This window comes from Paroedura picta, chromosome 15 (genome assembly GCF_049243985.1).
Source record: "Paroedura picta isolate Pp20150507F chromosome 15, Ppicta_v3.0, whole genome shotgun sequence".
NCBI classification, from domain to species: Eukaryota; Metazoa; Chordata; class Lepidosauria; order Squamata; family Gekkonidae; genus Paroedura; species Paroedura picta.
Genome location: NC_135383.1, coordinates 16,363,929 through 16,381,283, shown reverse-complemented (window position 1 = coordinate 16,381,283; position 17,355 = coordinate 16,363,929). Strand labels below are relative to the sequence as shown.

Genomic DNA, 17,355 nt, shown 5'->3' with positions numbered 1-17,355 from the left:
CTCGCATATTAACTGGCAACCTTTACACCGCTTCCCCCCGCCCCCCCATGCTACGCTGCTTGACCCCGGTCACCAAAACCACTTCAGGGCTTTATTTTGACTCGAACTGTCTCATTTCAAGCTCGTGAGGTTTGGTCTCTTTCCTCTAAACGAGGGAGAAGTTCTCTGGGGAGGAAGCCGCGGGTGCCAGGCTGCAGTTGGGCTGGTTAGACACGAAAACCACATGCCCAGCTCTGCCGGCTTTGGGACGTGACACACAGCACGAGGCTCAGGGTGGCTGCTGTTCCCACCCCGGCCAGCCGCTACTCCTGGCCCTGGTTCCCAGCGCTTGAGAGCAGAAGCTGGCTGGGGCGTCAGAGCTCGCGCGCCACCCCTCCGGCTTGAGCCTCTTGCTTTCCGACCCATCCGCGAGACTTTAGCAGGGCCTGTGTGCAGCCTTTCTCTCCCGCCTAGCCCACTTGACCTTTCGTCACCACCCACGGGTAGGGGAGGGCGAAGTTACCACCAAGAGTTTCCAGACACGCAAAAGGAAAGCTGTAATTTGAGATGGAAAGGAGAGGGGTGGGGGTGAGATTAGACAGACAGAGGGCTCCTTGCAAAGCCAAGGGGTGGGCTCTGTTCTAGCTGAGAGGGATAGATTGTCCAGACAAGCCCTGGTTTTCCCTGGGTGCCTTCTGTAGAGACTTAAGCTGAGGACTTGGTTTGGGCCAGTGTTTAAGCCAGGCTTTCTCATCCAGGGCTTTGTGAAACGCTGGGGTTTCTTGACAGCCTCGAAGGGTTTCCCAAATGGGCGAGGGTTAATTCATTTTTTAATATACTATTTGCCGGTGTATAAGACGACTGGGCGTATAAGATGACCCCCAACATTTCCACTCAAAATACAGTACTATGGGCCACTATGGGCAGCTATGTCTATCCCAACTGAAGTGCACCCGGCGTATAGGATGACCCCCCCCCACTTGGTGGCATGTTTTTCAGGGGGAAAAAGTAGTCTTATACGCCAGCAAATACTGTATATATTTTAATGTGTTAAACATTTCTTGGGCAATATCGACCATATGGTCATATCGACCTGTCCCCCCCCCCCCAATGGCCACTGAGTAGCCTGGAGGGGATGGAATGGAGAGGGGCTTTGGGTGGACGTGTCCACAGCTCTGCATCCCAACTATTATTTTATTTATGTATTTATTTTTTGATTTCTAAACCACCACTCTCGGTTGACTCGTGGCAATTTACGTTAAAATGATAAAAACACAGTTAAACCCCTTCATACAATTACCAAGATGGCAGTCGATAGGAATTCCAAAAAGAACTCCACCCACCCTTCTGTTCAGCACATAGGTCTAAAGCTCTTTACCTGGAAGTGAGGACTCTGACCTGACATAGCCAGTGGGGATCCACTGATGGTAACTCCAGGACCCCGTACTGGCCTCAACCTTGGGGGGCCTGGGAAAACTAGTAGATTCATATTCGCAGAGCGAAGAGCCCTGCGGGGGGCATAGACAGATAAGCAGTCCCGCAGGTAAGCAGGATACTGCATATTCTGCATGACCCACATCTGGGGTTTCTCAAAGCCTGAGAAATGTTTGATGGGTTTCTGAGTGCTAAAAATGTAGTGAAAGGCTGGTCTAGGCAGTGTTAACCAAGGAGGTGGCTGCTTCTCTTGTGTTCTCCGCATGAGCTAGTTGTGGGGAGGGCAAAGCGTTCTGCAGAACGAGGAAGCCTTTCCTGCTCACGGTCCTACCCTCTCCTTCTCTGACTTCAAACTTCCTGTCTTATGAGAAGGACTGAGGACTAGAAACTTCCAAAGGAGCAAAGGAGGAGAGAGAACGCTCAGATGTTCAGCACCTTGCGTTCTGTGCTCAGTCCGTGCATGCTCTGTGTCGTCCTGCAAATGGACGAATGCACGAGTCCCAGAACTGGAGGCCTCGGGGCTTTGCTTGGCTGCTGGCACAGATGTGTCTGCCAGTTTGGGGCCCGTCAGGTGCTCCCCTGCCCCATAAGACAATTGTCCCCTCTGCCCATGTACGACGCCTCGACAAAGCCCTCGTCTCTTCCCAGCCCCTTCCGATGGTACATCCTGCTGCGCAGATGCGCCGGGGAGAAAGTTTGCCTGGCTTGATAAAGAACAGATACAGAAATTCACTTCCAAACCTGAAGTCACAATTTTTAACTTGAAACAGCCTTTCTCTGCCCTCCCCCCCCCTCCTTCCCCAGCAGCTGTGTTGGAATCCTTCCCTTATTTGGTCCCCCTGTTCCCTTCTGGGAACCAATGTCCAGGTGCCTTGCACGGCTCCTGGGCTGTGGCCAGATGGGCTTGAGCCTGTACCCAGGGCTTTGCTCTGGTTCCAGCCACCTGCCTGCCAGAGGCCCTGACTGGGGAGGGGAGGGGTGTCTAGAAAGGCCTTGCAGGACTCCCTTGCCACCAGCCTGCAGCATTGGCTCTTTGGAGGAGACAGAAGAGGGAAGGAGGGCTTGCTAAGAACCAGCTTGTGCCCGGATCCGCCGCTCTTGGCCAGATGTTCGCTGCTACCAAAGCAAGGGTGGAAAGCAGGCATCCGGTGTTGCCTGTTGGTAGCAGGGCCGTGGCAGAGGGGGCCTCTGCACAGCTTTCTTTTTTCCCTGCGCCCCTTCTGGCCAACTTATTCCGGGCCACTCGCACCAAGGTTCAGCTCTGCTGAGTTTCAAGCTCAGCCATATCTAGAGCACCCCCCCCCCCTGCCATGGAGCTGGGCAGTCTCAGTTCGGCTTCCGCCTTCTGCCAGCTCCCCCCTCCCTCCAGAGGTCACGGTGAGGGCCTGCGTGAGAGGGCAACTGGAAAAGCCGTGCTGCAGAGGAGCCACGTCAGGGCAGCAGGAAGCGGGGGAGGGGGGGGGCTTTTCCTCCCTGCGGCTTGCGAGTAGGAGAGGTGCAGCTTGCCACCACGGCTTTGGGGAAGTGCTCCTCTTCCCCACGGCTGCCACAAAGAGCAGGTGATGCTGCTTCCTCTCCCCAGGCCAGGTCTCCGTTTCCCTCTTGCTTGTGAGAAGCGGGAGGTTCCCAGGGGCCTGGCGGGCAGGTGAGTCACACGAGGAGAGGAGTCATTTGGAAAGCAGCCACCAGCCTGGGCTTGACCCTCTCGCGCTGCCTCTGTCCCCAGTGCTGAGTTCACGGGGGTCACTGTAGTGTCAAGCCGGGTTGGTTGGTGTCGGGTTTATCACCGCTGGCCGGGGCACGCTGTCTCTGCCCTCCTTGGGCCCTTTGCCCTTCTGGGCTTCCAGGGAAAGAAAGACTGAGAAGTACTGAGTTCACAGCAGTGAATCATGGGGGAAGAGTGGCAGCACTGCCAGAAGTAAGCCAAAGGGGGCAGGCCTTGGGGCGTTCCTCAAAACAGCACTCAGAAGCCGTCAGCGCATTCCAGCCCAAAGCCAAATGCATCATCCCTCCTTTCTTCCGTTCTACCTTCACAATAAACCTGTGAGGTAGGTTATGCTGAGAGAGCACGACCGGTCCAAGGTCACCCAGTGAGCTTCCAAGGCACGAGCGGGGATTCGAACCCAGGTCTCCCTGATACTACCAAGACTTTTAAGCAACGACCCCATTCTGGTTGCCTACGCTCTTCACACGCTCTTGGAGGTTGGAGCCGCAGGTTCTTATCCAGCACTAAGGTGGGAATTTCCTCGTGTGGCTCGGGCCGGAATTAAGGCAAGGCCACCATGTAATTGTTTTGGAATTGGGAGACTAGCCCCCCACCCCCTTCCTGGCCTTCCCCTCCCCTTCCTTGGAGTAATACTGTCCACATTTCAGCCTTTTGTCTATAGAGAGGAAGGCAAGTCATCATTTTCATCCTTTGGCGCTCTGCTGCACCCCGCCCTTCCTCCAAGGCAGCGTTGGCTAGACCTTTGTATGTGGAATGCACCTGGCTCAAGGTCCCCCACCCAGTTTCGGCTCCCTGCAGAATCGATCCAGCGCTCCCTCCCTGGTGTTGGTTTTCAGACCTTTCTCCACACTGGCCGCTTCTATGCGCGGTTGTGACAATGACGTTTCCCAGCAAGAGAGAGGGAGTGCGCACCCTCTTCCCACACTGGGCTCAGACGTTCTGGCCGTCTCTTTAGCATGCAGAAAGGTCCCTGGTTCAATCCCATGTATTTCCAGCAGAAAGGGCCTGGTCATTGTTGATGGGAAAGAGTTTCACCCGAAAGCCCAGAGAGAAGCTGCCCATCCGAGTGACCTGGGTGGACGAAGGGCCTGAGGTGGTCTCAGGCAGCTTCACGAATGTTCACTCACTGGCTGTCCGGGAGGAAGAAGCTAGCGTCGGCCAGGTCCAGCACAGGACAGCACGTCCCAGGGATCTCGATGCCCAGGCCTTCTTGCACAAAAGATGTTCATACATAGTAATCCAAGGTGTTCCAGGCAGCGGAGATGGTTATGCATTCAGCGCATGCATGTTCCGTTTCGATGTTCGCAACAAGCCTGGGAGGCGCTTTAAACTTGAGTGTGTGCAGATAGCCCAGGGACACCCATTGAGTTCCCTGCAAAGAGGACTTTGAGACCTGGATTCTAACCACTGCTGTCCACTGCCCCTCAGGGAGAACCTGCCAGAGGCAGGAATGAGAGCAAAGCCAGCTTGAACAAATACTGGGGAAACGTTTTGATAGGGAAGGCTGCGCTTAGACTCAAGGGCTGTACGGCTGGCTTGGCTGTGGCCGCAGAATTGTCTTAGTCTGTTGGTTTCCTTTGTGTATGGGGCGGGGGGTTATGGGGCAGTGTCGGGTGGAGCCATTGGCACACTTGCTCTACGGGGCAGCACGTCCACTCGCTGTGCTCACAGTCCAGGCCGTCTCAGTTTCCTCTCCCCGCGTCAGCTCCGAAAAGATCTTCCTCTCACACCAGATTGGGCTGCAGCCGCTCTGTCTCCTTGCAAGGGAGGCTGTTTTGCAGGGTCTATGCCGAAGAGAGCCTGGCTGCAGCAGGGCAAGAGCGTCCCGTGTCTGGAAGAGGACGTTCCCTCCCTGCCTTGCCCCTGTCACCCCTCGCGCACTCCCCTTGCAGAGGTAACCGGCCGCCAGCAGAGGGTGCCGCGCCCTTGGCCTGGCTCTCCAGCCCAGCTGTTCAACACTCACCAGAGAGGGCCAGGGCACGGCCATTTGGTTCCCATCTGCCTGCCCACCCCCACATCCCCGGCCAGGTTATCCTGTCACCCGGGACCTCGAGCTCGTTCACAGGAAAGGGGAGAAAGAGAACGAGCTTGAATTGTTTTTCTCATCTTCTTTGCCATCTCTTCCCCCCTCCCCTCCCCGTGCAGCTGAACAAAAGGCTTGTCCTGAGTTTTCTACATGCCCATGGGAAGCTGTTTACCAGGATTGGGTAAGGCTGCAGGATGTTTGTTTTATTTTCCTACATTACGAGGCCGTTTGGAATTCAATATTGTTAGCAACTGGGCTTGTGTTTGGAGCCGAGGGCACAGGGCGTGAAGCCGTCCCCGGCAGCCTTCACTCGAGGGCAAGGAGGGGGTGGGCTGGTCAGTTTTTCGGGACACGGGGCGGGCAAGGCCAGAGGGCAGCAGTCGTGACATTAGAGGTCAGCCCTTGGCCCATGATCTCATGCCCCGCTGGGTCAGGCCAAAGTCCATCTAATCCTGTCTTATGCTTCTTGGAAGCTCATAGGGAAGGGCCTGGAGGTCAAAACCTCTCCCTGTTGTTTGTTCACGCAGTATTTAAAGTTAGACTGCGTCTGTACAGGGAGGTTCCACTTAGTTATCATGACTGTTCTTCATCGATAATTATTCTTACAAAGGCAGGCAGTGAATTATCTTTGTGAGTTGCACTTTCCATGTCAGGCAGTTTTGTGTTGGCAGTGTTTGCTTCTTGTGACTGCAGAGTTCCAGAGAACAGCCCCCTTCTGTTGGCATCTAGGAACAACTGGGCATCTGTTTAAAGACGGCCGCCCTTCTTGGCCAGTCACACTTAACTCACTCTGATCTTTCTTTCTTTCTTTCTTTCTTTCTTTCTTTCTTTCTTTCTTTCTTTCTTTCTTTCTTTCTTTCTTTCTTTCTTTCTTTCTTTCTTTCTTTCTTTCTTTCTTTCTTTCTGTCTCTCCCTCCCTCCCTCCCTCCCTCCCACTATTCTGGATATTGCATCTTTCTCCTTCCTTCTTTCCTTCATTCCTTCCCTCCCTCCCTCGCGGCTCGAGGGCAGTTTGCATAAAACATGGGGGAACATCATTATAGATACAGTTCAGTAGTGTTTCAATAACATTCCATTAACTAGTAGCAGCAAAATAAAATCAGAGTCCAGTAGCAGCAGCAAGGTTAACGTGCTAGCTATAATTCCATAGGTTGATCATGTCAGAATTCAGTTTAGGGGGAGGGGGGTTGATGCCCAATAGATGTTGATTCAGTCGACCTCAACCAAATGCCTGGCAGAAGAGCTCCATTTTGCAGGCCCTGTTATTGAACTGATCTGGACTTGGGTGTGTCCTTTTTAAAAACCAGTGAGAATGGCCAAAGGCCCACTCAGCACTCTGCCCAGTAATACATGCACATGCAGTGGCTCCCCACAGTGAACATGGAACTTGTTCCTCCATCTCTAATATAATAAAAGCACCTGACATTCCCTTCACAGTTTTCAGGGTTGCGCTCTCTCTCTCTCTCTCTCTCTCTCTCTCTCTCACACACACACACACACACACACACACACACACGAGTACAACCCTGTACAGAAGGTCCTGCTGCTTATCTTCCAAATGAGGGAGCGAAGCTGAGAAATACTGCTTTGCCTCAAGCTCACACAGCCCTCTCCCTAATGATTTGGCCAGCGTCTGCCGCAGCCTGCCATCCTCCCCATGCTGAGGCCTAGCACCTTGCTTTTCTTTTCTAAAGCAGTCACTGAGGGCAGCAGGGCTGGAATTTGGCCGTGCAGCACACAATCGCGTCCCCTGGATGGGAATCACAGTTGATACTCAGCCCAGTGTTTTGTGTGAAAAAGGGAAAGGGCCAGGTGGGGCTGCGGAAGGGCTGGGAACAGATTCTCCAGGGAGTCAGCTGTCCTTCATCACCTTCTGTAGGGCCTGCTCAGGGGAATTCCAAAGGATCTCTCTTTGGTTGTTCCCGTGGCAAAATCTTCACATAGAGACTACATTTAAATCTGGCCATTCTTGCACAAAATTTAGGGTGGTTGTGTTCTCCCCTGCATTGTTGCTGCACTATCACCACTCAACAGAATGGAGCAGATCACAGTGAAGTGGCAGACCCTGAGCAGATGGGATGGGCTGCTACAGGTCAGAAGTAATTTTTCAGCTCTTGTGAGCCATGGCACTGCCAGATCCACACGTTGTAAAACCGGCGAAGGTGTTGACGGGAAGCAGCGAGTGTGGTGCACAGTGTTTCAGATCTCCTTAGGAGCTCAATAGGGGCAATTTGTCAGCTTTTGACGTTCACGTCTCTCTTCTCTTGGCCCCTGCAGAATGGAGACGTTCCCCACAGTGGCCGCGGAGGTTCTGAGCGAGTTCCAGGCCCTGCTGGAGCACAGCCCCCCACCCATTGGAAGCACCCGCATGCTACAGCTCATGGCGATCAACATGTTTGCTGTGTACAACGCGCAGCCTAAAGGTACGGCAGTGCCGGGAGGGGAGGGGAGGGGAGGGGAGGGGAGGGGAGGGGAGGGGAGGGGAGGGGAGGGGAGGGGAGGGGAGGGGAGGGGAGGGGAGGGGCAGGACAGGGCTGCTGTGCTTCGGTGGGCACAAGAGCAGGCTGAGAGGGCAAGCACACTAGGGCCTCTGTACCTTCTGGTTGGTTCTGATCTCACTGAAAATGGTTCTCACACCCAGGAACTGGGCTGTTATCTTGCAAGGGACTCATGGTGGCCCCAAGGCCAGTGGTTTTTCAGTGCAAGCGGTGAGGAGAAGTGGTTTGCAATTGCCCGCCTCTGCTTAGCAACCCTGGCCTTACTTTTGTGGGCCTCCATCAGAGTACAAGCCGTGGTGGACTCTACTTAGCTTCCCAGCTCTGACAAGATAGGGCTAGGGAGGGCTATCGGGCTGCTCATACCCAAGGAGCCCTCTGAATGTTGTACAGTTGGTGGATCCCAGCAAGTCTCCGAAATCATGTTGGCCTCCAAATGCAAGGGTCAAAGTTGGAGGAGGTGGGTTAAGAAGAACCCCTCTCGCTGTCTCTTGGTTATCACTCAGTTGCCCTGGTGTTTTTCTTTTCCTGCATGGGAAGGAGCTGTGTGAATCCCAGGTGGTGTGGTTGGCCCCGCCTCCAACAAGGGTCAATCCAACTGGCAAGCCTTCTGCCACCCTCCACATTTAATTAGGAGATTAAACGCAGGGCCTGGTCCACCAGCCAGGGTTTTTTTCAAGCTTCGTAGAGGAAGCTTGTTGGACTTTCAAGCAGCTTTTGTTCATTTCAGTGTCATTTGTGCAGTGGAGCCATTTAGATTTGTGAGTCCCTCTGCCACCAGCAACCTGTGCACTCAGAGGTCTTGGGAGTTGAGGGATCTTGTGTCTTTCCCCACAATTTGAACCATGGTGCCTAGTGGTCCCTCCAGCATCCAGAAATTTGGCTGGGAAAGGGTGTGTACCAGACTGCCCCCACAAGTCTCATGGCCTCTCAAAACCAGGAGATACGTTCTTTGGACAGTTGCTTAGGGCAGGGGCGGGCAAACTGTGGATCTCCAGATGTTCATAGATTACAATTCCCATGAGTCCCTGTCTGTGCTGGCAGGGGCTCGTGGGAATAGTAGTTCATGGACATCTGAAGAGCCACAGTTTAGCCACTCCCAGAAGCCTTAGGGTCCCTCCCCACATGAGCTGAGGGAGGTGCTGAACCCATCTCTAGGTGGCCACATCAAACTGCTTGGTAGCCTTTCAAAGATCCACCTAGGAGGACAGGAGGTGGGTCTCTTTATCCTGACTGCAAACACGCTAAGAATGTTTATGGATATAAGTATGTGTTCCATAATTTGGGGCGGAGGGGGATCAAGTTCTGTTTTGCAAGTGACTTAATTGAAGCCGTGCCTCGTGGCAGGGCATCTTGGGGGCGGGGGGAGAGAAAACCCTTCCCCCACCCACCTGTGCCCAATTTACTCCAATCTGTATTCTCTTTCTCTCTCTTTTGCTCCCACCCTCTCTCTCTAATAATTTGTTTTATAATTCCTGGAATTAAACCCATCACAGACATACTGTTCCATTTTACTGTATGATTGGATTATACATCCTATAAATCACTGGAGGATATTCACGGGCCACCGGCAGGATGACTTCCCTGCTCCTTACCGATCTAGCCCCTCAACTATGGGCAACATTGTCAAACTGATGTGCCAGTCTTCCATGCCTTCCTGCCCAAGCTGCAAGGACCATTGCTGTGGAAGCAGCATTGGATTTTGGTGAACCTGCATGCATTATGGTAGCCTCCAACTTCTACGTATGTCTATCTTTGCTTCCTGGGGCTCACTTACAGGTCATTCCTTTGGGAGCCAAATGCAGTTACTTGGGAATGTGATTTTGTGCATGTTCAGGGTGTTCTCATCTGCACATGCTCCAGATCTGAGCTGTTTGGGCAGATTGTATCTCAGCAGCAGACCATGTACTCTGCATACCCAAAGTCCTGTTGAAAAGATGCTGGGTACTCTGTCTGACTCAGGCTGCTATATACCTGAGACAGAGGCAAGACACTGAGTTGGGGGTCAGCTCCATGCATGGCTATGCCTAAGCCAGCTCTGGTGTTGATAGTTTGGAAGATAGACACTCTTGATGGTGGCAATTGTGGAGGTGTAAGGGTGTACCACCCACCTCCCCTCATGGGGAAACGTTCCTCTTGAAACAGATCTCTGTAAGGCAGACCAAAAGCTGGGAGTCTCTCCCCCCACCCCCACTGCCCTTTGTGGGGCTTTCTGCTTTGCAGCAGGGACCTCAGCTTGTTACTCCCTTTTTCATCTCCCCAAACTTTGGTAAGCTGAGCTAGGAGGAAGAACAAGGCACATTTTGAACGCCAAGATAGGAGAACCCCTTAATACGTAAGGGGAAGGGGTGATCTTCCCATGCCCCTGCTCCTTTTTTCAGTGTGGCCCCTTGCAGCCTCTGATGAAGCCTCCCCTGCCAGAGGTGGTAAGGCCCCTTCCCTGTGGTTCCGGGTGCAGAGCTGAACATGCCAACTCCTCACCGCATTGCATTCGCAGCCTTTTCATACTGGGGCCCAAGAACCCGCAGACCTCTTCAGAAAGCGGGCTGAACAACGTTGCTCACCTACAAGGGCTCCGAGCAGGCCCAAGTTCTGTTGCCTGGTGGTAAAAATAACTCCAGGTTCTTCTGTGTGCCTTGGTTTGGTGGCCTTTTTAAAATTAGGTTCCTGTGAGTGTTAACTTAACCTCAGGCTCCCAGGAGCAGAAACCAGCCTTGTGGGGAAGTGGCCTGCAGCCCCATTTCTCAAGTTCCGTCGTGCTCGCAGCGGCCCTAGAAATGGGGGTCCAGTCTCTCTGGGTAAGTCTGGAACCGATCGAGCCCCACTGCCTGGTCATGGGAGGGAAATGGGGTTTTGCAGAGGCCGTCCCCTTCCTGCAGGATGCTGAGTTTGAGAGCAGCTAGGTTCTTGCAGAAGAACCGCCTTAAGAACGTTGAGCTGATTAAATATCTGTCCTTTGAGTCGTTAACTGTAAATCTCTGGATTTCCTTAGCGTCCCAGTAGCTGATCTGGAATGCCAGCAGTACCGTCATTGCCTGGTGCTCGCCAGATGGAACATACAGCACCTCTTGATGCTACCAGTTAGCGATTCCCAGTGCTGGTATGCACCTTTGAAGGCATTTCTTTGGAGCATGTCCAGGGCAGGAGTGTTTTTGGTAGTGGCTGTTTTCAAGGGAGGGAACTTCCCACGGAAGGGGAGAGCCCGAGCCATGTGATTAACTTTCTGAAACGTCTCATTTTGCGTGTATTGACTTTTTCTGACAGTTTTCTTGTTTTGATTGTTGGTGCTTTATTTTCCTCCCCCTAGATCATTGAATCCTGTTTTCATTATTATTATTATAATTATTATCATTTGATCGATTTATTTCAAGTGGTGATTGCCTTAAACTTGTTGCTCATAAGGATGGTTCCTGAAGGGCCATCTCCTCCCATATTCTCCATCCCACCAGTTAAGCTCCGCCTCTGAAGCCTCCTCTCTGGACCCCTGTCTTAGAGGGTGAGATATGTAGCAACTAGAGAGATGGTATTTTCTGTAGTGGCAACATGTCTCTGGAACCCCCTTCCCTTTGAGGCTTGCTGGTCATCTACTAAAAATGAGAAAGGTTGAATTAGAGAATTTTCTCTTAGCAGTTTTTTGATGAACAGCGTCTGTTTTTATGGATAGTTTTTATTTCATGCCATTATGTCCTATTGTGTGTTTTATAATACGAGGTTGTTTGAATTGTAAGCCTCCTTGAGCAGCTCTCTGAAGAGGCAGCATAGAAATATCCTAAATCAGGGGGTTAGCAACCATTGTGAAGCTATGGAATTCTGACCCAAGATGGTGGATTCAGCCATAACATGGCTGCCCCAGGAGGCAGAGTCAACCTTAAAATGGCTCCTGCAGAAGATGAACCCAGTCACCACACGTCAGAGAATGACATTTTGCATAACTCTCAAAGTAACTCTTCAACATTTCAGGCAGGAACTCTGTTTGAACGTATCGCTTAAAGGTATTTTCTTCAGCCACCTGGTGAAGATCTTTGTGCTAGGATGGCAGGTCCTGCCAAAGCAGTGGAGTTGTTTTTTTTTTAATTGCCCAGCCAGTCAGATCTCCAGTGGCCATCCAGAAACCCCTGGTGGGGAAAAGCTACATCTGGCCCTGCCCACTGTCCCAAAACCCTCCGTGGGTTCCAGGAAAAGTCTCAGCAGGTGTAACCTCGGGGATCCCTGACCTAAATAAATAAAGCAGAATGCAGATTTTAATCCGAGATGCAGGAAGAAGTATGACACCCTAAAACGGGATAAAATAACTCCGTGCATGGGAGCCCATGTGACGTAGCACTTCACCTGTCATGTTAGGAACAGGGTTCTAACCCTGGTTCATATCCCGACTCAGCCACAAAGCTCAGTGCCCCAATTAAATTTAACCTTGCCCCAATTAAATTTAACCTTGCCCCAATTAAATTTAACCTTGCCCCAATTAAATTTAACCTGGCTGATTTCACAGAGTTGTTGAAAGAAGGGAAAATCGTATATGACAGAGGTGGCCAAACTGTGGCTCTCCAGATGTCTATGGACTACAAGTCCCATGAGCGCCCACCAGCGTGGGGCTCATGGGAACTGTAGTCCATGGACATCTGGAGAGCCAGTTTGGCCCTCCCCGGTATATGATATTAATGTGATAGAAGAAAAGAGCCTCTGTTAGAATTTGTCCTCTCCTAAAGTACTAAGTTGATCACTTTTCTGATCAAACTTGACAGTCCAGCACACCAGTCCAGCTCTCAGGCCCGGATGGACACAACATGCCCGGCACGCTGCATTTTTGAGCTCTGGGAAAGACACGTCAAGCTCTAGCAAAGCTGCTCTGATAGCAACAAGGAACTCTGGTTATGAGTTGCAGCTAGAATTAAATGGTGTTCGTAGCTTCTTCATCCTACACATGATGCTCTGAGAGGTTTCACCTCCGCATGGGAATACCAAGACTTAATGTAGCGGAGAGTTTGCTTTGCCGCTGAACCGCTTCCCTGGGCACAGATACATGGGGCAGATTGGAAATGATTCGTTGAATGCATGCCTGTATCCCAGTTCCCTTTGCCAGCTGCACTTCCCCAACATACACACACACACACACACACACAGGGAGGGGTTGAAAAAACAGCACAACCAGGCTGAGAAAAGTGGACAGGAATGGACAATCTGCCGTTTTGCACACTGCCTCCATGGCCACTCGAAAGCTGCTACTCAGAATTCTGGGATAATATCTCTTGCTCATTGCCCATCCTTCACCTGGGCAAGGCCTTGGGGTCTAGGGTCTGTTGGGGGGGTGGGTGATGTCTGCCTTGCCTCATGACCACACTGCGTGAACCATCTTTACAGGAAACTGCTGGAGGTAGCTGGCGCAACATGCAAGTCGAGCAGGCCCACATAAAACTGATCCCAACAGCAAAAGAAGCTAAGCTGCCAAATTCTGCAGCATAAAAGTATGCTAAAAATGCAATAACCAACCAGGTGGCATGCTGTCCTGCAAACCATAAAAGGCACGAAAATGGCTGAATAAAAAGTGGGGTAAAGACTTGATGTTTTGACCTTGTGTCAACAGGCAAAAAGGGGAAGGTTTACCTGAATGAGGTGAACAGAAAGGAGCCGAAGTTCTGGCAAACCAAGTTGACAATTAGGCAAGCAAAAAGCAGAATATCAGGAGCCGATTGCTACAGACAATAATCATTGCTTTAAATATAGAATAATAGAATCATAAGAGTTGGAAGGGGTCATACAGGCCATCTCGTCCAACCCCCTATTCAATGAAGGATCAGCTAAAGCATCCAGGATAAGTACCTGTCCAGCCACTGCTTGAAGACCACCAGTGGGGGAGGGGGGGAGAGATCACCACCTCCTTAGGCAGTTGATTCCACTGCTGAACTACTCTGACTGTGAAAAATTTTTTTCCTGATATCTAGCCGATATCAGTCTCCACATAGTTTAAACTCGGTTCTAGCCTCTGCTGCCAACCTTTCCCTGTCCTCCTCTAAATGACAACCTTCAAATACTTAAAGACAGCAATCATGTCCCCTCCCAACCTCTTCTTCTCCAGGCTGAACATTCCCAAATCCATCAGCCTTTCTTCATAGGGCTTGGTCCCTTGGCCCTGGATCATCCTCGTTGCTCTCCTCTGAACCCTTTCCACTTTGTCCATGTCCTTTTTGAAGTGACGCCTCCAGAACTGCACATAGGACACCCAAGTGGGGTCTGACCAATGCAGGATACAGTGGTAGTATAACCTCTTGTGATTTGTTAACAAAAATCCATCTGGGGAAGCTGTTTGGGTCACTGGATAGCAAAGGAACAAAACGATTGCTAAAGGGGGATAGGGAGATGGCAGAGGAAATGAATGAATTATTTGGATCTGTTTTCATACTAGATCCACTGTTTTCAGGAATGTTTGCAGGTGCAGAACTTAGTCAAATTCAGGAGGTGAGAGATAAAGTTTTAAGGCTATTGGGCAAATTAAAAGCCAGTAATTCTTCTGGTCCAGATGGCATATGTCCAAGCCTTCTTAGGGAACTTGTAAAATGTTTGATCTACTAACCAGTATATGTAACATCACTAGAATCGGTGTCCATAATGAAGAGTAGCTAATTTTATACTGATGTTTTAAAAAGGAGTCCAGGGGAAAACAGGAAATTACAGGCTGGTTGGCTTAGCATCTGCCCCTGGTGAATTTAAGGATTGAATAATCGAGCATGTAGAACAACAAAGCTTGCTGGTGGGAAATCAGCATGGCTTTTGAAAAGGGAGATCTTGCCACTATATTTCGGGAGTTCTTTGAAAAAGGAAGCAAGTATGTAAATAACACTGGTCCAGTAGACAGTATAGACTTGGCCTGCAAAAGGCTTTTAACAAGGCAGTCACCAAGAATTAGAGTGGGCTTTTATACCCCGCTTTTCACTGCCCGAAGAAGTCTCAAAGCAGCTTACAATCGCATTCCCTTCCTCTCCACACAAGAGTCACCCTGTGAGGGCGGTAGGACTGGGAGAGCTTTGACAGGACTGCTCAGTCAGAACAGCACTATCAGGACTGCAAGGAGCCCAAGGTCACCCAAAGGCTGCTGTGTAAATCAGCTGTCAAGGCGAAAGAAATGTGGATTTGGGGCTATGACTCATCAAAGGAAGCAGAGAATGCAAATACATGAGCAATCCTTGCAATGGAGGGAAAGTGAGTGGGGGGGAGGGGTCCCAATACAATTTAAATTAGTTTGCAAGTGATCCAGACCTGGGGTTGAGCAGCGTAGCAACCAAACTGGCCAGTGACACAAAATTATTCAGGATTCACCTTCAAGTACTTGCTTCCCAGCAACACCACCTCAAGCCCTTACCCCATCATCCCTAAGGATGCGCCGTCCCCAGTCGGAGATGCCCCATCTCCTGTCGACTCCCCACCCACACCAGGAGCCAGCTTAAAACGGGATTTTAATTGTTTCATTCAATTTCTGTAAGCAGTTCACTAAAGAGGAAGGGCAGAAATGTTCAGGATAGACTATAGAGTTTCCTGGTGGCTCTTTCATGACCTTCTCCTTGGCAGCTACAAGGGCAGTTCTTTCCACGTGATGTCTGTCCGGTGCCAGTGTTGTGCATTCTTGGGGGGGGGGGGGGGAGGGGGCAGGAATTGGAAACCAGCCCTAAAACTGCCAGGGGCTTCTACCAGCCTTAAAACCTGCTTGACTTACTCCCTCAGCCTGGGTGCTGCATCTTGGCCACCTCGTTCAACCATGGAGGGGGTGGGCTGTATTTCTCGGGTAGCTGGAAGGGCATCTTCCAGCAAGCGAGAAGCACCTCCCATCGGACGACATTCTCCAGGCACGTCCCCGACCAGAACTTCAGGGGCTCAGGAAGGGTCCAGGGCCCCGTCCGGCCAAGGCCAGCAGGACCGCCTGCCTCTCGAAAGCGTGCAGAGCAGAAGCAGCCTGGCCAGGCCCATCTGCGTTTGCTGAGCGAGACGCAGTGCAGCTGCTGTTGCCGTGAGTCCCTGGCAAAGCAAGGAGCCGCTGTCTGTTGGGGTTTACTGCTGTCTACATTGAAACATGGCTGGGGGTGCGGGGGGGGGGGGTTAGTGGCATCATGCCAGCCCCAGTTAGCCTGGCCTCCCCCCAACCTTCTCCGGTCCACCCCCCCCCACCCCCCTTGCTTTAAAGTCACATTTCCAGGCCAGACATAGAATTAATCTCTGGGCACTTCAGATTGCTGGCAGCCCAAAGCAGGATGTGGGATTTTTTTCCCCCTCCCTCTCTCTCTCTCTCTGTGTCTTGGCTGACTTTTTTACCTCTCGAAGAATTTGGAAGGGCCGTGAGATCCCCCCCCCCCCCCGCCCTGGTGCCGTGCAGCTTTTCTGCACACTGATCGCCCTGCTGTGGCTTCACCCCTAATAGATTTCATATGTTGATGCTGTTGACATCAGTATCAAACTATTCTACATGTGATCTGGTGTATTTCCTGCAGGAAATCTGCAAGATATTTATTAAGGACTAATAAAATAAGCCTCTCCCGAGCTTTAGGTAGTTTTCAATTGTTCGCGTCTCCCTCGTTTCCTTTTATCAACCCGGGTTTTTATTTTTGTGTGCCCCCCCCTTTCCCCCCCACCTCTCTGCCTGTTGCAAAAGGTTCAGCCGATGTTAATGCGCTGTCAAATTCAGAATGTTGAGGGCGGGGGGATCCACGAACTTGTCGTTTTCAGGAGCGCAATAAAGCCAACCTGTTGTGCCTCTCTTTTTGAGCGCTCTACGTGTGGATCGTTCTCTGGGCCGATGCTTCAGAGCCACCTTGATCCGACTCCTGGCTCGCCTTGCCTTTCGCTCCCAGCTGGAGCCGATTAGCTTGCAAATTGAAGTAATCCTGGTCAAGAGCCGGGCTTGCGTCTCCAAACGGCGCCTGTGGATTTGCATCCGCCATGGGTGCTGTGGACCCGGGTGCCTCATTGAGGAAGGCCTCGGTTCCAGCAGCAGCTTTCAAGTAGGTCTCTGCTGCCCCGCCCAACTAAAGCCCTTCTATGGCCAAGCGAAGGGTCTTGGACAGGAGGCTTGGCATTGACCTTCTCTGAGAAGAGGCGAAACAGGATCTTTTTCTGTGCCGCTCTGTGCTCTTTATGTTAATCTCTCCCCCACCCCCAGTTTTTGAGAAACGATAACTATGCCAGTCGAAAGCTTGCAAAATGCAGCACTGCTTGGGCCCCAAAATATGGGATGTTGGGAGCTCTTACAGTTTGATGTCTAGATGTATAATTTGGCCCTGAAAGGCAGTGGGTCTGGGGGAACGTACCAGGGGGACAATGTGGCCTCTGAGGAAATAAAGGTTGCTAAAATACCCCTGCCGACGCCCTGTAGGAGGGGGGAAAGGACAGGCACAGAATGGATCCTTTCCCCTTTGCCTCCTGGGGCTTGAAGCAAGCGAGTTGGGGGGGGACGGGACATGATTGAGCTGGGAAACAACTCCGCGGGGAAGAGTCACGCCCTTTCCTCTGCACCATAGCCCGGGCACAGTCAGCCAGGCCTGAATTTCCCTCCCCTCCACCCTCATCCAGAGCTGTAGATCCAGCGTTGCGTGTCACTTGGCCTGCAGTGGCTGGGCTTCCTCCTGGCCGGTGGCCCCCTGCGATGGCTCGTCTGGCTTTGCAGCTCTCACAGAAGGGAAGCCCAGCTGGCTCACACCGCAGCTGCAGTACGA

At 51.7% G+C, this 17,355-nt stretch overlaps 1 protein-coding gene across 4 annotated transcripts in view; it reads left to right on the top strand.

The window, feature by feature from the left end:
• The window catches only part of SMG6 (SMG6 nonsense mediated mRNA decay factor), a 90,086-nt gene that overhangs the window by 12,688 nt on the left and 60,043 nt on the right, over positions 1 to 17,355 (top strand). For all 4 annotated transcript variants that reach the window (XM_077312575.1, XM_077312574.1, XM_077312577.1 and 1 more), the window contains exons 9-10: positions 5,285 to 5,346; positions 7,443 to 7,588. In XM_077312575.1, the coding sequence (XP_077168690.1) occupies positions 5,285 to 5,346; positions 7,443 to 7,588 (208 nt within the window). The remainder of the gene's footprint in view (positions 1 to 5,284; positions 5,347 to 7,442; positions 7,589 to 17,355) is intronic.